Here is a 23,201-nt window from a genome sequence, read left to right as displayed (position 1 = left end):
TTAGTTACCCTATCTCTATATGATATTTTCAGCATTCTTCTAAGAAACCACATTTCTGTTGCTTCTAAGTTTCTTTGGAGTTCTGGTGTTATAGTCCATGTGACATCTAGTAATTGTGTTTAATACGTTTGCATAAGGCAGTCATGAGTGCATAATGTTGTGTTTTGCAATCTGGCATCTATCCCAGAAAAACACTACCGTGGCTGTGTTTTTTTAAGATCACTTTATCTTCGATCTCTGTGCCTCATATTCATTCGATGTTGCTAAAGATGAAAATCAATTCAACAATTGACAAATATATTTATAGTTGTAAAACCAAGAAAATGAACAATCGTCTTCAACTTGGTACGATAATTTTACCAATCAGCAAGATTGCAAAATAAATAATAGACTACTTGCATGGACAAATCAATTCTCAGAGTGCTTGTCAGCGGGAGGACACAGAAATACCAGCTAATCAAGACATACAGTACATGTATGAAAGACTGGACTTCACTTGACCAAAAGACAGTGTAGGTTGATTTAATGAAGGGAAGAAACATAGCAAACAAAAACAGACTAATTTGTCCAAATTGAGTAGATGCCAAGATTAAGAGATTTTAATTATGACTGAGGCAAAGAACATAAAAGCATTTAAAAATGTTATATACATAATTGGTGTTAAACAGATAAGAAATGGGAGGTTAACTGGCCTCTGTAAACTAACCTTTGCATCCAGTTTAGTGATAAACCCTGGGGGTATTGACAAGAATGCAAGGAGAATAGAATATGATTAGTGAAATGTGTGCATGATACCTGGCACTAAAGACCCAGTTCTGTGCGCTCTGAATAAAAGAATGACTACAATCAAGACTACAGTTTACATGGAGCCAAACACCAATGTGGCCTACTTTTATGCTGCAATTTTATATACTGTACTTTGAAATGACAGGTTCAAACTTACTCGAGATAATAAAGGACTGGCAAAGGTGTTGACTTTTGTGTAAGACACCACACCAATCTTCATTCAGTTCAGCAGGACAAGAAATCCCAGTTGATACCTACGCCATCAACATTTGTTTCTGCTCGCTACTACACTGAACTTGTATATGCATACCTCAACTCAGTTTTATCCCCCCTGCTTCAGTTCCTTCCTAACTACATCTGTGACACTTCACACGCTCTTGATTTTTTCAATGATTTCAAGTTCCCTGGCCCTGATCATCTTACTTTCACTATGGATATCCAGTCCCAATGCACCTCCATCTCCTACCAGGAAGGCCTCAAAGCTCTCCATTTCTTTCTGGACAACAGACCCAATCAGTTCCCCTCCAGCACCACTCTCCTCCATCTAGTGGAACTTGCCCTCTCTCTCAATTTCTCCTTCAGCTCCTCCCACTTCCTTCAAACAAAAGGTGTAGCCACGTGCTCTCGCATGGGTCCCAGCTATGCCTGCCTTTATGTCTACGTAGAATGGTCTACATTCCAAACCTACATAGGTATCACTCCCCAAGTTTTCGTACACCACATCAACAACTGCAATGGTGCTGCTTCCTGCACCCAAGTGGAACTCAGCGACTTCATCAACTTTACCTCCAACTTCCACCCTGCTCTCAAATTTACCTGGGTCCATTTCCGACACCTCCCTCCTCTTTCTCGATCTTTCTGTCTGCATCACTGGAGACAGCTTATCCACTGAGGCCTAATATAAACCCATGGACTCTCACAGCTACCTGGACTATACCTCTTCCCACCCTGTTACTTGTAAGAATGCCACTCCCTTCTCTCACTTCCTGCCTCCACCACATACACTCTCAGGATGAGGCTTTTCATTCCAGAACTAAGGAGATGTCCTCCTTCTTCGAAGAAAGGGGCTTCCCTTCCTCCACCATCAATGCTGCCCTTAACAGCTTCTCTTCCGTTTTGCACACATCTGCCCTCATCCCATCCTCCCACAACCCCACCAGGGATAGGGTTCTTCTTGTCCTCACCTACCATCCCACCAACCTCCACGTCCAGCACATAATTCTCCATAGCTTCTGCCATCTCAAACGGGATCCTACCACCAAGGACATCCTTCCCTCCCCCCAACTTTCTGCATTCACTCCCTATGCCACTTCCGTGACCATTCATCCCCCCCACTGATCTCCCTCCTGGCACTTATCTTTGCAAGCCAAACAAATGCCACACCTGCTCCTACATCTCCTCCCTTACAGTCCTTCCAGGTGAGGCGACACTTCACCTGTGAGTATGTTGGGGTCACCTACTGTATCCGGTGCTCTCAGTATAGCTTCCTGTATATCGGTGAGAACCAACGTAGATTGGGAGGTGCTTCACTGAGCACCTATGGCTCTGTCCACCAGAAAAAACAGAATCTCCCAGTGGCGACCCATTTTAATTCCACTTCCCATTCCCATTCCAGCATGTCAGTCCATGGCCTCCTCTACAGTCACAATGAAGCCACAATCAGGAGCAAAACCTAATATTCTGTCTGGGAAGCTTCCAACCTGATGGCATGAACATTGATTTCTCGAACTTCCAGTAATGCCCCCTCACCCCATTCACCATTCCTATTTACCTCTCTCACCTTATTTCCTTACCTGCCCACCACCTCCCTCTGGTACTCCTACCATTTTTTCTTTCTTCCATGCACTTCTGTCCTCTCCTATCAGATTCCCCCGCTCAACGCTATATCTCTTTCAGCAATCAGCTTCCCAGCTCTTCACTCTCCCCCCTTCCCAGCTCTTTACCCGTCACCTTGTATTTCTTCCTTCCTTCCCCCCACCTCTTACTCTGACTCCTCATCTTTTTTCTCTCCAGTTCTGATGAAGGGTCCCGACCCGAAATATTGACTGCACTGTTTTCCATAGATGCTGCCTGACCTTCAGAGATCCCCCAGCATTTTGTGTGTGTGTGTGTGTTGCTCAGATAGGTTAGCTTGTCATTTACTTCGTTCTGTCTGTTGAATCTTGCTGTGCTAGTCCATAAAAACAATCCTTCAAGGTAATTCACCTGTGAGAAAAACGTTGAAAAGAGTGCCACGATACTGTATCAGTTAGCGCAACTCTATTACAGCTTGGGGTGGAATTCAATCCTGGCATTCTCTATTCTCAGTAAGTCCTCCCTGTGGAATGCATGGGTTTTCTCCAGGTCCTCCAGGTTCCTCCCACAACCCAAAGATAGGCCCGGTAGGTGAACTCGTCATTGTAACTTCCCAGGGTGAAATCGGGGTTGTCAGCGGTTGCTGGGTGTATGGCTCGAAGGGCCAGAAGGGCCTTTTCCATGCCATAGCTCTAAATAAATAAATGAATCTCACTAAATTATGTGAAATACAGCCATTTGTGTGCTTACTATAACCTCTACTATAAACACAGGTGCACAATGTGAAAATGTAACCCTGAAAAACCCACGCAAAAAAGCTACAATGCTGTAGAAACTTGTTTCCTAACAAATACCTGAGAAACAAATGCATAATATGAACAGAAATATTTATCTGCACTACAAAGCATTACTGAGGATATGCTATCAACTGATCAAACCATGCTATCATTGAAGATTGGCTGCTGATTATATTTGTTCAACTGCAGCCCATTTTTGTGCTTCAGAGCACAGACATTCTAATGAGGACAACATTTAACATACTGCAGATTCCAGTTAATTGAGTTAAACAGGGCAGCATCTTATTTGGGATAACTCTTAAAAGAACAAAATCTGATCGAGATAATAGCTGGGATTGCCTTCGTTTATATGGGATGTTATGCTGCTTAACTGAAATAGGAGACTGTTGCCAAACAGTTTCTAACTAGCATCAGTTGCGTGCACTTGTGTGGCTGTTAGACACTACACTATGCAGTTTTTAAATAGCTTCAGTTGTGTGTGCTTGTTTTCAAAAAGTAGTGATTTTTGTCACTAACAGTTGCCAAGAAATAAGCAATAAGACAATTCAGAACTGCTTTGCTCACTGTGGTTTCAAGCAATCAGGCTTGGAGATGGAGATGGCAAGAGGTAATGACCAGGAGTGAAAATGAAATGATTTCACAACATCAACAAGCTAGAAACTACAAAGAATTTGAAGACATCTATAATCATCTTGAATTTTATTATGGAAATGAAGATTATGAGGATGTAATCATAAAAAGCATTGGACGAAGACACTAGATGTCTGATTTTGTACAACTGATTTCAATAGAACATGGCAGACGAATTCCCCCGTCGAGAACTATTAGGAACTAATACACAGTTTTATAGTACTGTAGTGGTATTTGGGAATGTTCCAATTTGTTCTGTATTTCATTTCAAAACATAATTCGTTACTCATTTAACTATTTCCATAAAAAATCAACTAATTGGGGCAGCTGTTTAATTGGGCCAAAATGTACTGGTCCCAGTATGTCCCAATTAACTGGAATCCATTATATATACATTTTTATGTTACCATATTATTATTCTGTTTTTTTTTTCATTTTTTATGACCAAAATAGCATCTTGTAAAAACATCTCATTGCAGAACCCTTAAGTCTGCTGCATCTCCAAATTTAACAGTGAAATCTAGCAGAAAAAATACAAAGTCAAATTAAAGAAAACATGATAACGATATAGAACATAGAATACAATAGCACAGTACCTTAATTACTAAATCATTAGATTACTTCAAAATCAAAAAAAAGTCAGTTTTTGCATCTTCCCAGCAGTCAGTACTAGTGTATTATGTGCAAGGAGGAGGATCAACTGGTCAATGAATAGTTTTTAAATTGATTCAAACTCATCTTTCTGACTGATTTTACATAATGAGGTATTCTGTAACCCAGTGGTCCCCAAGGAAACAATATGATTTGGCGATATGAAACAATACGAGTCAGCTGCACCTTTCCTCATTCCCTGTCACGCACCGTTGAACTTGAACACCACCCCCCCCACCACCGTCAGCCGGTCCGCAAGAATACTGTCAATTTAAACCGGTCTGCGGTGCAAAAAAGGTTAGGGACCCCTGCTGTCACCCATAGAAAGCAGATCATATGATGTAATATATTTTAGAGCCATAAGGATCTGAAATATCCTAGGTTAAAATCTCCCTATACCACAGTCACCATTGTTCCTCATAGCGAAGATAGAAGGGATAAAATCAGTTACAGATCCAATTCTCAATTTCCATTCTTTTCCCCCAGTGAAAATCTATCTTTGGAGATCAGGATCACCATGAAGAACAACTATTGGGCAAAGAATCCTAGAGCTCTCCCCATCTATTAATTTTACCCGCAAATCTCTTTTAGAAGATGTGAAATTTTGAACTAGAAATGTGAATTATGGAACTACCACACAAGAATATGGCAACTTTGATGAAGTCTCATGAACTGAAATACCGTTCCAACTATAAGATCAGGATTCAACATATACCTATATTTCCATCTGGTAGCAATCTTGTAGTCACAGTTAAAATCTCTCAATCTTGACATCTGCTCAATTTGGACAATTAGTTTGTTCTTATTTACTGTTTCTTCCCTTCATAAAATCAACCTATACTGTCTTCTGGCCAAGCGAAGTCCAGTCTTTCATACATGTACTGTATGTCTTTATTAAGTGGTACTTGTGGGTCCTCTTGCTAACGAAATTGATTTGCCCATCCAAGCAGTCTATTTATAGTTTGCAGTCTTACTGATCAGTAAAATTATCATACCATGTTGAAAATGATTGTACATTTTCTTGGTTTTATAACTATAAATATATTTGTCAATTGTTTAACTGACAGGTATCTTTAGCAACATAGACTGACTACGAGGCACAGGGATCCAAGGCAAAGTGATCTTAAAAAAACAGTCTTGGTAGCGTTATTTTGGGACAGATGCCAAAAGGGGCACATAGTATTGAGGAGGAGTCAGCAGAGGGACTTAGGAGGATGGGAAAAGAAGTGGCTGATAGAGAATAGCATAGGAAAGTATATGGTGATGTGCTTTGATAGAAGGAATAAAGGCATATAGTATTTTATAACCAGGAAGAAAATACAGTAATCAAAAGTGCAAGATTTCCTAAAGGTTACGTGCAAGTTGAGTCCATAAGACTAAGGAGCAGAATTGGGCCATTCAGCCTGTCAAGTCTGCCCCACCATTCCATTGTGGCTGATTTATTGGACAGCCCTCTTTACTGAGGCTGTGCCCTCTGGTCCTAGGCTTACCTGCTATAGGAAACATCCTCTCCACACTCACTATATCCAGGCCTTTCAATATTTGACAGTTTTCAATAAGATCCCCCCTTCATTCTTCTAAATCCCAGTGAGTACAGGCCCAGAGACATCAAACCCCTCCTCACATGTTATATCTGACATTCCTGGTATTATTCTCATGAACCTCCTCTGGACTTTGTCCAATGCCAGCACATCCTTTCTTAGTTAAGGGGCCCAAGTCTGTTCACAATATTCCGAGTGTGGTCTGACCAAAGCCTTCCAGAGCATTACATCCTTGCTCTTATATCCTAGTTCTCTCAAAATGAATGCTAACTTTTCAGTTCTTTCAGTTAGTCCTGACGAAGGGTCTTGGCCTGAAACGTCGACTGTACCTCTTCCTAGAGATGCTGCCTGGCCTGCTGCATTCACCAGCAACTTTGATGTGTATTGCTTGAAATTCCAGTATCTGCAGATTTTTTCGTGTTTGCTAATTTTTCATTTGCCTTCCTTACCATCAACTTGACCTGCAAGTTACATAAGGATTCCCAAGACACTTTGTACATCTGATATTTTAATTTTCTCACTGCTTAGAAAATAATCTATGCCTTTATTCCTTCTACCAAAGTGCATGACCGTACACTTCCTTACACTATATTCCATCTGCTACTTCTTTGCCCATTCTCCCAAACTGCTTCTGCAGACTCCTTGGTTCCTCAACACTACCTGCCTGTCCACCTGTCTTTGTATCATCCGCAAACTTGGTCACAAAGCCATCAATTCCGTCATCCAGCAAATGTAAAGTTCGCATTCATTTCAAGATGACTAGAATACAAAAGGAAGGATGAGGCTTTATAAGTCATTGGTCAGACTGTACCTGGGGTTTTGTAAACAGCTTTCGGCCCCTTATCTAAGAAAGAATATCCACACAAAATGCTGGTGGAACGCAGCAGGCCAGACAGCATCCATAGGAAGAAGCACAGTTTCAGGCTGAGACCCTTCGTCATGCTGCCAGTGGAGAGGGTCCAGAGGAAGGTCATGAAAATTATTCTGGGAATCAAAGAGTTAACATATGAGAAGTGTTTGATGGCCCTCGGCCTGTAGTTTTTCTGGAGTTTAGGGAACGAGGGTGGGGTGGGGTGTGCGTGTGTGGAAATCATACTGAAACCTATCAAATATTGAAAGGAGTAGAAGTGGAGAAAGTAATTCCTATAGTGGGGAAGTCTGGGGCCAGAAGTACAGCCTCAGAATAGAAGGACGTCTCTTTAGAACAGAGATGAGGACTCAATTATTTAAACAAAGCATAATGAATCCGTGGCATTCATTATCACATATAGCTGTTGAAGACAAGTCATTGGGTGTATTTAAAGTAAGGTTCTTAGCTAGTAAAGCCATCAAAGGCTATGTGGAGAAGGTAGTAGAACGGGGTTAAAAGGAGTAATAAATCAGACATGATCAAATAGCAGGGTAGACTCGATGGGCTGAATGGCCTAATTCTGCTCCTATGCCTTATGCTCTTACTGTCTTAAACGTATAATGTCAGGGAAGGTTCTATGCAGCAGTAAACATATTTCACGGAGTTTTATATTTCACTATTTCAAGATCTTACACAGATTTAACAAAAGTAGTCCATAAAGAGCACTAACAACAGTGTTAAAGAAACATATAAAACGTGATATTTCTATGTCTACAACTTAAACAATTATTATTTCAGTTATTCAGGAAAGCTAAAATAATAGACAGAGGATGTTATTCAAGTATGTTAAGCTTTCAACAACTAACACAGCCAAAAGTAATTTCCAAGGGAGCATTTTATTTCACAAAAAGTACCAGTTTTCAATAAGACTGGAAACTTCTGATTCATTTTTAAATCTGCCAACTTCAAATTCAACTGAGCCAATTGCCACCCAATGAGTCTCCTCTCGATCTTCAACAAAGTGATGGAAAGCATTCCTCAGAACAGCACCGTTCCTTCCATCACAAGGTCATAATGGGGAATTTCATCACCCAAAGGGAGGTGAGAGTGTGGAACAAGCTGCCAGCCGAAGTGGTGGATGCGGGTTCACTTAAGAGAAATTTAGATAAGTATATGGATGGGAGGGGTGTGGAGAGCTATGAGCCCTGTGCAGGCTGACAAGACCAGGCAGATTAACAGTTTGGCGTGGACGAGATGGGCCAAAGAGCCTGTGACTGTACTGTAATGACTCCATGACAAAGCTGCCTATATCCCATCCACCAATTCCCTTCATCAACAACACATTGTTACTACAGTGTGTTATTGTTCCTTTCTGTGCCTTGTGGCACATCGGATGGCAACCATGCCATTTCTTTAGTGTTGGTCTGTTTTTTACAAGGCCAAGATGCTAGCATGACATTCTGAGGAGCTAAGAGGAAACAACGGGGGGAATGGAAATTTTAAAGTTCTATCAGAGTCAGCACAGTGTAAAGTGTCATGTCACCAATTTCTCACATAGTATAATCCAGCTGTGGTTGCTTTAAAAAGGATTTTATTTATCTACTTTAATTAATTAATATGACACAGGTCCATGCTATTCCTAACAGAACAATCCCACTTGCCCCACTCCCTCCTATTTCACTGTAGCCCTAAAACTTAGTCTCTCACACATGCCCATCAATGCTCTTGCAACAAGGAAGGGTGATTTGTAGTAACAAATTAACCTCCCTACCACCTTTCGCATGTGGGAAGAAACCCAAGCACCTGGGAGGAAATCTGGAGTCAAAATTGGGCCAGAAAGCTGTGAGGCAACAGCACCTGGTAACACATTCCTGTGTCATCCACAATTCAATCAGATCATGACTAGTCTACTCTCATCTTCCTTTATAGACTTGCCTAACAAAATGCTGAAAAGTTGTATAAACTTTCAAATGCTCAAAAGCTACAAAGCATGCTCCAACTTTTGCACCATCTTCCAAACTTACAAATTTTATTCCTGACAGTCGAGTTCTAATTTTAAGAGTATGCTTTCATGTTCCAGATTACCCCATGAGAGGAAATAGTTGCTCTGCATCTACTCTGTTAAATCTCTATAATCATTTTAAATATCTGATTAGATCTCCATGAACCTTGAAACTCTAAAGTATACATGCTAAGTTTATGAAACCAATGCTTAACTGTTAAAAACCTGGTTTAATTTTGGTTAATCTTCAGTTTTATGGAACAGATCATAAAAGTATGCAGATTAAAAGATCATTTTTCATAAGATTATGGACTAAATGAAATTTACATAGCGGTTGCCAACGTTTCTGTCTCTTTCCTTTAAATTACTCTCCTCATCAAATGGGAATACAAAACATTTGTCAGCACACATGCACAATACATCATCATTATCCTTCTCTCTGTTTCACTTACTAATACAATAATATTACAGGTGACCCTCACATTACAGCAGTTTGGGTAATGGATATTCGCCCTTAAGAAATCCACTACCACTAAAAAATATGGGACTCATAATAAACTTTGCTCTTATGAAATTTATGTGAACAAGAAAATAAATACTCTATGTATACATACATACATACATACATACACACACACAGTGGCATGCAAAAGTTTGGGCACCCCTAGTCAAAGTTTCTGTTACTGTGAATAGTTAAGCGAGTAGAAGATGAACTGATTTCCAAAAGGCATAAAGTTAAAGATGACACATTTCTTTAATATTTTAAGCAAGAAAAATTTTTTATTTCCATCTTTTACAGTTTCAAAATAACAAAAAAGGAAAAGGGCCTGAAGCAAAAGTTAGGACACCCTGCATTGTCAGTACTTAGTAACACCCCCTTTGGCAAGTATCACAGCTTGTAAACACTTTCTGTGACCAGCTAAGAGTCTTTCAATTCTTGTTTGGGGGATTTTCGCCCATTCTTCCTTGCAAAAGACTTCTGGTTCTGTGAGATTCTTGGGCCGCCTTACATGCACTACTCTTTTGAGGTCTAGCCACAGATTCTCAATGATGGGGACTGTGAGGGCCATGGCAAAACCTTCAGCTTGCACCTCTTGAGGTAGTCCATTGTGGATTTTTAGGTGTGTTTAGGATCATTATCCTGTTGTAGAAGCCATCTTCTTTTCATCTTCGGCTTTTTTTTTTACAGATGGTGTGATGTTTGCTTCCAGAATTTGCTGGTATTTAATTGAATTTATTCTTCCCTCTACCAGTAAATGTTCCCCATGCCAGTGGCTGCAACACAAGCCCAAAGCATGATCGATCCACTGCCGGGCTTAACAGTTGGAGAGGGGTTCTTTTCGTGAAATTCTGCACCCTTTTTTTCTCCAAACATACCTTTGCTCATTGCAGCCAAAAAGTTCTATTCAAAAGGTTCAAAGGAACATCTAAACAAGCCTGATGCATTTTGGAGACAAGTCCTGTGGACTGATGAAGTTAAAATAGAACTTTCTGGCCGCACACACATACACACACACATATGCTGATGGTGTGGCTTTGCATTACACAACATGTAAGAAAATGTAAGACTATTTTCTTGGAACACACCCATCCTCTGTAGTGCAGAGGTTACCTGTATCTTCATGACACCATGTACGTTTACTGGATCAAAAGCAAATTAATTTGGGAGGAATTTGTGACAGTAACGCAATATTACAGGTGCTAAGACAATATGACTTAGGTCCCAGAAGGTTGATTTGCAGGTTGTCTGTGGTGAAGAAGACATATGCAATATTGCCACTTATTTCAAGGAGAATAGAATATAAAAGCAGGGAGATAATGCTGAGGCTTTATAAGACACTAGTCAGGCCGCACTTGGCATATTGTCAACAGTTTCGGGCCCCATATCTTAAGAACGGATGTGATATCATCGGACAGAGTCCCGAGGACATTCATGAGGATGATTCCGGGAATAGAGGGGTTAATATATAAGGAGTGTTTGGTAGCTTTGGTCATGTACTCACTGGGATTTAGAAGAATGTGGGGCGGGGGGGAGGGGGATCTCATTAAAATCTACCGAATGGTAAAAAGGTTAGGTAGGGTGGATGTGGAGAGGATGTTTCCTATGGTGGGGGTATCAAGAATTTGAGGATACATCCTCAAAATTAGAGGCGACCTTTTAGAACAGAGGTAAGGAGGAACTTTTTTTATCCAGAACGTCGTGAATCTGTGGAATGCTCTGCCACAGACTGCGGTGGAGGTCAAGTCCATGCATATATTTAAGGTGGATGTGGATAGTTTCCTGATTGGTCAGGGTATCAAAGGATATTGCAAGAAGGCAGGTGTATGGGGTTGAGTGGGATCCAGGATCAGCCATGATGGAATGGCAGAGCAGACTCGACGGGCTGAATAGCCTAATTCTGCTCCTATGCCTTATGGTTAGGTATCTTTGCAAATATAGCAAAATCACATTAATTAGCCTTGCAAAACAGTATCAAGAGATGCAATTAAAAAAAAAGTTGTTGTAGATAGTTAGACAATTACTCTTACCTCAATGGTTGGGTGGTGATTTATGAAATTTGTAAACGCGAATTTCCATAACCCAACCGCCATATCACAGGGGTCACCCGTAAATAGCCTCTTGAATCCAAATAATTCAAGATTGTTTAATATCATTTCCAGTACACAAGTATAAAGGAATACAAAATTATTGTTACTCTGGAACTGTTACAGCACAAAAACAATAAGATAAAAAACACAATAATAAAAAATATATAAATACATAAGATAGCTCAATCACAAAAAAACAGAAAATCTGCAGATGTCATAACTCCTAGCAACACTCACAAAATACTGGAGGAACTGAACAGGCCAGGCAGCATTTATGGAAAAGAGTACAATCAATATTTCCGGTCGAGATGTCAACTGTACTCTTTTCTATAGATGCCACCTGGCCTGCTGAGATCCCCCGGCATTTTGAGTGTGTTGCTTACATAAGATAGCTTATGTACATAGATTGACTTCATGTCCATAAAGTTACACTAGGAACAGGAGTGTCTGTATATATAAGGTGACGCTGACAGAGAGTGATAAAGCAGTGATGGTAGGGGTGAGGGTGGGGAAGATGAGGTGGGTTAGTGGGTGGAGGCATTGATCAGCTTTACTGCTTGGGGAAAGTAACTACTTTTGAGTCTGGTGGTCCTGGTGTGGAGGCTTTGTAGCCTCCTCCCTGATGAGAGTGAGACCAACAGTCCATGAGGAAGATGGATGAGATCCTTTCATGATGATGCTGTTCTTTTTCTGATACCTTTCTGCATACATGTCCTTACTGGTGGGTAGGCTGGTACTGATTAAGTATTGGGGCAGTTTTGACTGTCCAATGCAGAGCTTTCCTGTCTGCTACAGTGCAGATTCTGTACCATGCATTGATGTAGCATATTAGGATGCTCTCTACTGTGCATCTGTAGGGCAAAAGACACAAGTATTCATGTGCATAATCCGGTTCTGTTTGGCTTTCTCAGAAAGTAAACGTTAGTGAGCTTTCTTGATTGTGTAGAATCTGTTCTGGGACCATGAGAGGTTGTGCGAAATGTGCACTCCCAAGAGTTTGGAGCTGCTTGCAGTTTCAGCTACTGTGCTGCCGATGTAAAGAGGGGCATGAGGGGTATGAGTGGTGTGAGTTCTTCTGAAGTCGATTACCACCTCCTTTCACTTGTTGACATTGAGAAAGAGGTTACTTGCCTGGAACCAGGCCACAAGCTCTTCCATCTCTAAACAACACCCTTAATAATGGCACCTTTAAGATATTATATCAATTAACTGAATTCAATAGCTGTCTTTTTTGATGGTATTGCTTTTAATTCATACACGTTATGTTATGGAGATAAAATCAGAAAATATTTCAATTAGTGAGCTGTCTTTCTTCACAATGAATTCATGGAGAGGAAAAAACTCCAAGTTGAGAAATGAATCTGTCTGTATGAAGTTTACATATAGATCCAGCTGTGACACATCAAACAAAAATTAAGTATTTAATAGGTTTCTAATTATGATGTCATTTGACTTTATGGTTATTTCTCCAGGGCACAACCGTAACAGTTCTGGTACAGTACATGTAATTTAAGAAAGACCGAGACTTCAGTAAAATGATGTCACAGTCTCAGAATTTCTTTTATTCTTTCTTCACCCATTTTAAGATTATGTCAATTACAATCTAGTTACATGAACTTCATGCAACTTAGATTTAAATCTCTGATGTTAACTAGACCTTTCATCAAGTTATTATTATTGTTAAAAATCTTCATTCTTCATGCAAGTTAGAAGCCAATCAATGTGATGTAGGTTAATGTTGTGCACAAAAATAATTCATGTACTCTGCGAGAAAAAAATAATTGAATTGTACTAGAAATAGAAGAAATAGAAGTTATCAAAGAAATATCTTGATGGATGCAATATTGCATTTAACACAAATTTTTGAAAAAATACAAGAAATGTGTGCAAATAATTTCTAGATACCAATTCAAAGTAACCGAAAATATCTTTAAAGCCACTTATTTGGCTTGTTAAACTGTGTACATACATCTATTGATGCTTCTGGACACATCTTCAGTGATGTTCCTGGAATCATCGGTTGTTTCGGGTCTTTCAACATCATACAACCTCCTCCAGGTGACCCAGCCGGGGCTGATCAGACCCCAGCTTGTGTCCAGATGGCTAGCTACTTATGACTCCATGGCTCCCCTCTTTTGAGCCACAGCCATCTTGAGGCCCTCTCTGCCGCATCAGTGGTACTGCAGATGGCTCTCCTCTTCCTCTCTCCCTCGATGCCCAAAATGCTGAAGGCTCTAACTAAAGAACGGGCTACGAATCCCTGACAACCAACCTCCACTGGGAGACACCTCGCTCTCCATCCAGCCTGCTGACAGTACACAGATGTACCACAATGCTAATATCTTCTGAGCAGAGCATGAAAACATTTGCTGCACAGTAACTGATCGATTTGGAGTTGGATTCAAAACTATTACTAGAAAAGGTTAAGCATCAGAATTGAGAGCACATCAAATTTATCTAAAAGGAAAGCAACAGTAAAGGACAGTCACACAGTAGGGGCCTTGGGCTTAATGCTTAGCTTCCAGTTGAAAGCAATTCTAAAATTTAATGCATCATAGCCCTAAACTTAGTGAAAACAATACACCTGTCACAGTGTGATAAGGCAGAGAACAACTGGCTCAGTCCACTGTTGAAATTGCTCATACCACCTTCTAAGTCAGTGTCTTTCAGGAAAATTGAAGTGTAACAAATCATTGCATCTAGTTACAACAGCATAATTATACTTTTATTTTTCCAAAATAGGAGACACCACATTAATTTGTTCTGGTGTTACAGAACAATCATTTCTGTGCATTCCACTATAAAAAAAGAATTCTGAGGAGGTGCTAATTCCAAAGATCTCCCTTACTCTGCACATCAAGTGAAAGTAATTTCAGGAATCTGTGTATCAGCTGAAACATCCTGCACTAATTCAAATCATGCCTCCATGTCTTAAAAGGATAGATGACTGGAGAAATGTCACAGAAGGAAGTGGACAGATTAAAGCAAGGAGTCAAACCAAACTGACAGGCACGTATACACGTTCGCACACAACTAGATTACAAACATTTCCAGTTATTCGACATGGGAGGAGTATCACAGCTACAGACTGTGACCACTCTCTCTTGCAGAAGGTAACATGCTGTCAGCTGTTCCCTGCAGCAATACACTGACTGGGCAACAAGTTGTGGGTTTACTTTCTATCTCAACAACACAATGAAGAAGTACTGGGAACATGGGGTCAGCCTCCAGACCACAAAATACAGCAACAATTAAGATAAATGTTCATCCACACTGTGTAAAATGTATCTGATACTAAACAACACACACAAAGTGCAGGGGGAACTCAGCAGGCCAGGCAGCATCTATGGAAAAAGAGTGCACTCGATGTTTTGGGCTGAGACCCTTCGACAGGACTGGAGAAAAAGTGCTGAGGAGTAGGTTTAAAAGATGCCGGGAGGGGAGACAGAAACACAAGTTGATTGGTGAAACCTGAAGTGGGAGGGATGAAGTAAAGAGCTGGGAAGCTGATTGGTGAAAGAGATACAAGGCTGGAGAAGAGTGAGTCTGACAGAAGATCATGGAAGAAAGAAAAGGAGGAAGGAGCAGTAGAGGGAGGTGATGGGTGGGCAAGGAGATAAGGTAAGAGAGGGAAAAGGGAATGGGGAATGGTGAGGGGGGGGACGGGGCATTATAGGAAGTTCGAGAAATTGATGTTCATGCCATCAGGTTGGAGGCTAGCCAGACGGAATATAAGGTGTTATTCCTCCAATCATAGTCATACTTTATTGATCCCGGGGGAAATTGGTTAATCTAAGTGTGGCCTCTTCACAACAGTGGAGGAGGTTCTGAATAGATATATCGGAATGGGGGAAGTGGAATTAAAATGGGTGGCCACTGGGAGATCTCACTTCTTCTGGCGAACAGAGCGTAGGTGCTCAGCAAAGTGGTCACACAATCTACGTCGGGTCTCACCAACATGCAGGAGGCCACACCGGGAGCACCGGACACAGTACATGACCCCAACTAACTCGCAAGTGAAGTATGGCCTCACCTGGAAGGACTGTTTTGGGGCCCTGAATGTCACGGTACTCTTTTCCATAGATGCTGCCTGGCCTGCTGAGTTCCTCTAGCACTTTGTGTGCGTTGCTTAGATTCCAGCATCTGCAGATTTTCTCTTGTTTCTGATTTGATACTAAACCACAGCTATCAAATCACGTTTCTTTTAAATCACGTCAATACTGTGTATTCAGCGACTGCAGATGTTGGAATCTGGAGCAAAAAAACAAATGGGCAGTTGACATTTCCACTTAAGAACATGTTGACTCTGCATTTCCCTCCAGATGCTGCCAGACGTGCTGTGTATATATTTTTTTTGTGCAACATTACTCCCAGACACTCAAAAAACACCAATTGCAAAAGATACGTACACAGCAACCAGATAAAATCAGCTGGTCACGTGGCTCAACTAAATGTCGAAAGTTATGCAAGAGGTTCCTAATGTCAATCTGACCAACAGCATATCTGATGCAGGATGTGTGGACGACCTAGAAAACTTCAAATTGTTTCTTCAGATCAGAAATACGCATGGCAAAATGGGGAAACTTCAACAAAATCTCTAGCTACAGCAAGAAGCAGACTAGAGAGCACTTTCTGTTCTGCCAGCTGGTGAAGACTTGCCACTCCATGACACGAGATTGTGTCAACACCAATTTTTGACTGTTGAAATATGCTTTTCATTAGGAAGTAATGCGATTTCAGTGGTGGTTGGGCAATAAGGAGGAAGAAGAAATAATTTTGGCTCTGGGCATTTGAGGTGTCAGGATTTTGAGAGTGTCAACATTCTAGCAACCTGGCTTCCAGTGTTTTGCAAAGCCTGCGGATACCCTGCCTCTGAGGGATTCTGGAGTTCCAGCCAGTGCAATAATGTTGTCCTGTGTCAGGCTGACAGAAACCATTGTTCCTCCACAACTTCGTGGAGGCGTTGCCTCGGGGAAGCTAGCTAAGATTACAACCACTCAGTCTGTGAAGGCATGCTGAAGAACCATGCCATGAAGGGCTAAAATTACTCTTTGCAACATTCAGCTCAAATGAGAGCTTGATTTCAACTTTTAAGTGAAGTTTGGGTAGGTAGATGGATGGTAGGGGTATGGAGGGTTATGCTCCCCGTGCAGCTCGTTGGGAGTGGGCTGTTTAAAATGGTTTTAGCATGGACTAAATGAGTCAAAGGGCCTGTTTCTGTGCTGTACTTTTCTATGTGTCTAATACCTACAACCTCCCTCCGCTTTTATTGACCGAAGTTCAATAGTATCAGCAGAAGCCATCAGAAAATCCAGTCTAAAAGGGTCTCGGCCCGAAACGTCGACTGTACCTCTTCCTAGAGATGCTGCCTGGCCTGCTGCGTTCACCAGCAACTTTGATGTGTGTTGCTTGAATTTCCAGCATCTGCAGAATTCCTCGTGTTTACGAGAAAACTGCTGGGATTTGCTTCATTTATTTGTGATGCTGTGCTACTTAATTGGGGCAAAAGACTGTTGCCAAACTGTTTCTAACTAGTACAGTTGCATGAATTTGTGTGGTCATTAAACAGAACACCATTCTTAGAGCAAACAGTTTCAATGTTCAAAGTAAATTTATTATCAAAGTACATAAATGTCACCAAATACAACTCTGCGATTCATTTTCGCGCAAGCATCACATTAAATATAAGAAACACAATAGAATCAGTGAAAACCACACCCAACCTGGCACACAACATTGTGCAAAAAAAAACAAACTACAAATACAAAAAGAAAGAGAAAAAAATAATAATAAATAAATACATAATAAATACTGAGAACTTGAGATGAAGAGTTCTTGAAAGTGAGTCCAGTTCGGTGAAGTTATCCCCTCTGGTTCAAGAGCCTGAGATGGTTGATGGGTAATAACTGTACCTGAACCTGATGGTGCAGCTCATGCATTTTCTTCCTGAGTAGCAGTAGCAGCAAGAAGAGAGAATGGCCTGGATGGTGGGGGTCCTTTATGATGGATGCTGCTCTCCTTCAATAGTGCTCCATGTAGATGTGATGAACTGTGCTGCATTCACTATCGTACAAGGGCATTGGTGTTTCCATACCAGCCTTTGATGCAACCAGTCAATATACTCTCCACCGCACATCTATTGAAGTTTGTCAAAGTTTTTAAATAGCACCATTTGCATATGTCGCGTTTAAAAAAAAAAGTGATTTTTGCCAATAATGGCCGGGAGTGAAACTCAAAATGAATTAACTACATCTGCAGGTTAGGAACTATGAAGAATTTGTAGGTATCAACATAGCATTGTATGAAGGCAGTCCATTATGTGCTCTAGGTGTCTGCAGTAATTTTGTTCATTTACAGTCAATGGAAAGAACATAGCAGTGTGCTGGTCGTCCGTCATTTCTGATGACGACAGCAAAACCTGTGCAGGAGAGTTTCTAAAGTGGAAAAGCTGTTGCATTGGGACAGCTCCACTCTATCAACTTTGGAAGTTCTGATCCAGTGGTACAAGTAGTTGTCACAAACTGGGGTCTTCCTTGGTTGCAGTGGATGACCATGACTTCTTCTGTGCCTTATTCTACCCTTTGCTCTTCACAAAGCATTGCAGAACAGCCTTCTTGACCATTGGATCTCACTGTCCCTCGCATCCGCCAAGTCTGCCGGAGCTAACTTCACATGTTGGGACATCCCTATTTCACCGGGGTTTGAGGCCCACTGGCTACCCTCATCTGGTTGAGACTGTCTGCTAAAGCTATATAAACAGCTACCCTGAGCCTAGGTGACAGCTGAGTGTCCAGTGGGGACCAAAGGTGAGCGAGCTGCCCCAGAATGACATGATAAGCCCTTTCACCAAGTGTTACCCCTGCCTGGACAGCAGCATACACTGGATAAATTCCTCTGTCGATTCTGTAGTAACATTGGTAGCGTTCTAACTTGTTTTTGTATTTCATTTAAATACATAATTTTTTTACTCAAATAAGTGGTAATTTACCTTTTTTTTTTATTCCTCAAACTATTTCCATGAAACTTCGGCTAATTGGGGCAGCCGCTTAATTGAGCCAAAATGTACTGGTTGTAACGTGTCTCAATTAACTGGAATCTACTGTATTGAAGTTTGCTTTTGAATCACAAAACAGTGACATGGCTTTGGCTTCTAGATTATGCCTTCTTGTAATAAAAGGAAGCAGAACTCTTTGAGGAAATTTTCAAAGCAAATCATGGACTGACAATACAGCAGGCCCTTTGGTGTTGAATGAGTTGCAGATTTACCACTGTCTTTGGAACTTCTCTCAAGGGCAAGCAGAAAGCATTTTACAGAGCCTACACGTAACTTTAACTTAGAATCACTTTGCAAGACACAGCTGAGTCACAAACGTAGTTCATGCAGCTTCCAAAAGGATGCTAGAGAAAATAATTAAGTCACTCGGTTTAAATTAAATCAAATCAATGGGTTTACATTCAATTTCATCTCATTTTGACCCAATGGGAAGTCAAAGTCACGAGATGACTTTGAAAGTATTTATTTGAGATGATCATGGCCAGGTATACAGTAACATCTCTTTTCACTCTAAGACCAAAATGTGCCTGTGATCTGCAGCATTCAGGCACAAACCATCTGTGTGAGAGGCAAGATAATGAGGAGGATCTTCGTATTGACTTCGCCCTCATTACAGAGGGATTGTGCAGAATGCAGCAGATATCAACAGAGAAATATATTCTATCTGAAGAATGTGTCACAGCAACCTCTGAGCAGTCCAGAACACAAAATTGTGTACGGAGTGCAAACCTTGTTGTGCACCTCATAGCCCTCCAAATGCTCTCCAGCATGACCAATGCTGGAAATGCACTTGTCCACAAGCCCATAAGACAAAGGAGCAGAATTAAACCATTCGACCCATCGAGTCTGCTCCATCATGGCTAATTTATTATCCCCCTCAACTCCATTCTCCTCTCTTCTCCCCAAAGCTTTTGACACACTGTCAAATCAAGCACCTATCAACATATGCTTGAAATATACCAATGACTTGGCCTCCACAGCTGTCAGTGACAATGAATACCCCAGGATTCATTACCCTCTGGCTAAAGAAATTCCAACTCATCTCTGTTCTGAATGGACATTCCTTTATTCTGAGGCTGTGCCCTTTGGTTGTCAACTCCCCCCTATATGAAACATCCTCTCCACATCCACCTGCCTTTCAATATTTGATAGGTTTCAATGAGATCTCCCTCTTCTTAATAAAAAGATTTAAAAAGAAAGAGATCTCCCTCTTCTAAACTCCAGCGAGTATGGGCCCAGACATTAACCCTTCATACATTAACTCCTCATAGATTAATCCTTTCATTCCTGGGACGCACCCAGCACACCTTTAAGAAAAAAAGCCGAAATAAACAATTAGTTAGGTGCCGCCCGACACGTAAATGTTGGCCCAGATCAGAGGCGATTGCCGATTGCGACGCCTCTGATCTGGGCCAACATTTTATGTGCCGGGCGGCACCTAATTAATTAGTTTGTTTATTTCGGTTTTTTCCTTAAAGATGTGCTGAGTGCATTCCGGCTACCGCTGTACCCCTGCATGCTTCGCGGATCAGTATTGGTTCGCTGCCAGGAGGGTGGGGGCCACTGCACCACTCCAACCTCCAATGACTCAGCCTAACACACCACCATCAGTGTGCTCGGCGCTGTCCCAATTCCGGTAAGTGATACTACACTGTACATACATTATTTCTACTTTATATCGGCTGTGTATTTTTACGTGTTATTTGGCAGGTTCATAGCTTAAAGGTTACTGGAGAGCGCTTGCACTGTGTTTTTGCCGACGGCGCTTGCGTGAGATTTTCGCTACGGAGAACAGTGCCGGCAATGATTGTGGGAAAGCATTTCTACTTTATATGGCCGTGTATTCATCATATCATTCCTGCTTTTACTATATGTTACTGTTATTTTAGGTTTTATGTATTATTTGGCATGATTTGATAGGTTATTTCTGGGTCTGCAAACGCTCACAAATTTTTCCCATATAAATAAATGGTAATTGCTTCTTCGCTTTATGACATTCCGGCTTATGAACCATTTCATAGGAATGCTCTACCTTCAGATGGCAGGGGGAAACCTGTAATCAGCTTGTGGCGTAAACACGTTTTGATTGTGCTTCCACATTACGATTGTTGTTAACTTATGGAGATTGTCATTTCAAGTGAATAAACACAAAATGGTATTCATTATGCGCCATTCTCTCATAAGCACGAGTAAACACATATATATTCTCTCTAGCAAGGCAAGTAATGAGAAAAGAAATAGCTTAAGATTTCCATTTAAAAAATAAGAAAAATATAGATATACAGAAAAATTCAATAATTAATTCAATGGAATTGGTTATGTGAAGCAAATCCCTTTCCATTCTCAGCACTGTGTTCAAAAGTCGTATCATTAGAGCTGTAGATTTTCTATGTAGAAAAGTTTTAACATCTTAAAGCACTTGTCCCCATCTACAGGTCTAAAAATGCAACTGCCAGAATTTCTCAACATCAAAAAACTTGTTACAGCCAGAAAAACTTGACAAGAAATGGATAAAAATTATACTGTAATACATATCAACTAAAGTCTGAACAGTATTTGACAAGTTTCATACATTGCAATTGAAACACAGTCTTAAGTACTGCTGTGCACACTGTGAATTAACGAATTGGACTGTATTGCAACAAACCGTGGTGTTTTATAAAATAAATTGTCTAATTTAGCACCAGTCAAAACAAACAACTAGAGCTCTCTAAAGGATTCATTACAAACTTCTTGAAACCATATTGCATATAAATACCACTGCTATATTCCATTTCTAATGCTTGTTCTGCAAATCTTTCCTGCAGGTTGCACAGGAGAATATAGTACGACACCCAATTCCAACTCGGATTCCTAAACCAAGATCCAGTTCAATAAAGTTCAAGATGCCTGAAAGACCCATTTCCAAATCTGAGCTGCAGTCATAAGAAAACCTGTATGAAAACAGGCAAAAAGTGGTACCTCCGATTTCTGTAATCTAGTTTTGGAAAAATGTAACATATTTTATCTAGCACAGAATGTGCAAACAACCATTACCAATAGGCTGCAGGGTTATTTGTGTTCAGTTAAACCTGCAACAAGTGTGAATTATTGACCGTTTTCCACAAACGTGTGAAGAAAACGGCTGCAAAAATCCATCACAAGCCTGAAAAATCAACTTGATAAATGATGTTAAGAGGTGATTGCCTCACAGAGAAATAAGATTAAAAGTTATCTGTTAATCTCTGATGGTTATGCTAAGTTTCAGACAAGCTCCTAAAATGATAAGTTTCGAGTTGAATTCTCTGTCTAGCTGAATATTAAGTGTCAATATTCTTGCTGCCAAGAATTGAACCACCTTAGTTGAGAAACTGTTCCTACAAAAGGATGTGGCAACAAGACCAAGAGGAATTCTCTGCATCGTTGACCACTTCATTCCAGTTCAAGTGTAAATTTATCAAATATTTCTACATAAACTCAAGCATGATCTTACAACTTGAATAAAGGCATGCAGTCACTCTCTTTGTAACAGCACAGAAGACTGCCACAAGCTGTTAATGTTACTGGAGAGAGACCACCTGCTTTAGAGAGGAAGATTTTCAAAAGCAGTCTTGTGAAATGAGGGATCAATTCAATTTAAGCATTAAGAACCAGATTAAAATGCACTGAACTGTTCAAATGGAAAATATAACTACCATAAGTAATGGATACACTAAAACATTGTGGGAGGAATCTAATAGTTAAATATTGAATAAGGCTCCAAAAATTAAATGCAGATTACGCAAAACTGAAAAATAGTTAGATTCACGTCTATTGGTTTGTTTGAGCAATTATGATGTATATTAAAAAGTTGCAGATGTTTTACAGTCACAATGCACTTTATACCCGTTAAATACCTGCCTAGTCAGAATTTCATTTAACATGCAAACTATATGCATACATTTTCAATGAGGTGTAATTTTTCCCAGTTTCTTACATTTCCTTATATAATAAGCTGAATTCGACTCCCAGTTATTTTGTGATGTCCACTTCTTTTAATGAAAGTGCAACATTTTATTATCATTTCCAAGCAAAACTGATTTATACCCAGCTGATGGCCAGACATTGGATAGGTCAACATACGAGGTATACAATCACTCTATCAACCACCACAAAAGTACTGATCACTCATGCTAACAACAGGAATTCTGTAGATGCTGGAAATTCAAGCAACACACATCAAAGTTGCTGGTGAACGCAGCAGGCCAGGCAGCATCTGTAGGAAGAGGTGCAGTCGACGTTTCAGGCCGAGACCCTTCGTCAGGACTAACTGAAGGAAGAGTGAGTAAGGGATTTGAAAGTTGGAGGGGGAGGGGGAGATCCAAAATGATAGAAGAAGACAGGAGGGGGAAGGATAGAGCCAAGAGCTGGACAGGTGATAGGCAAAAGGGGATACGAGAGGATCATGGGACAGGAGGTCCGGGAAGAAAGACAAGGAGGTGGGGGGGGGGGCCCAAAGGATGGGCAAGAGGTATATTCAGAGGGACAG

The 23,201-nt window shown here is 40.7% G+C and overlaps 1 protein-coding gene across 4 annotated transcripts in view; it reads left to right on the top strand.

The window, feature by feature from the left end:
- Positions 1–22,447, top strand: part of filip1l (filamin A interacting protein 1-like) — a 215,418-nt gene extending 192,971 nt beyond the window's left edge. For 2 of the 4 annotated variants that reach the window (XM_063050513.1, XM_063050515.1), the window contains one exon: positions 21,502–22,447. In XM_063050513.1, the coding sequence (XP_062906583.1) occupies positions 21,502–21,621 (120 nt within the window). In that variant the 3' untranslated portion in view covers positions 21,622–22,447. The remainder of the gene's footprint in view (positions 1–21,501) is intronic. The other 2 variants (XM_063050517.1, XM_063050516.1) reach the window with 1 other exon arrangement.
- The last annotated feature ends 754 nt before the right edge of the window (positions 22,448–23,201 follow it).

Source organism: Mobula hypostoma, chromosome 6 (assembly GCF_963921235.1).
Source record: "Mobula hypostoma chromosome 6, sMobHyp1.1, whole genome shotgun sequence".
NCBI lineage: Eukaryota > Metazoa > Chordata > Chondrichthyes > Myliobatiformes > Myliobatidae > Mobula > Mobula hypostoma.
The sequence above is the reverse complement of the archived record's forward strand: the minus strand, read 5'-3'. Positions and strand labels throughout refer to the sequence as shown.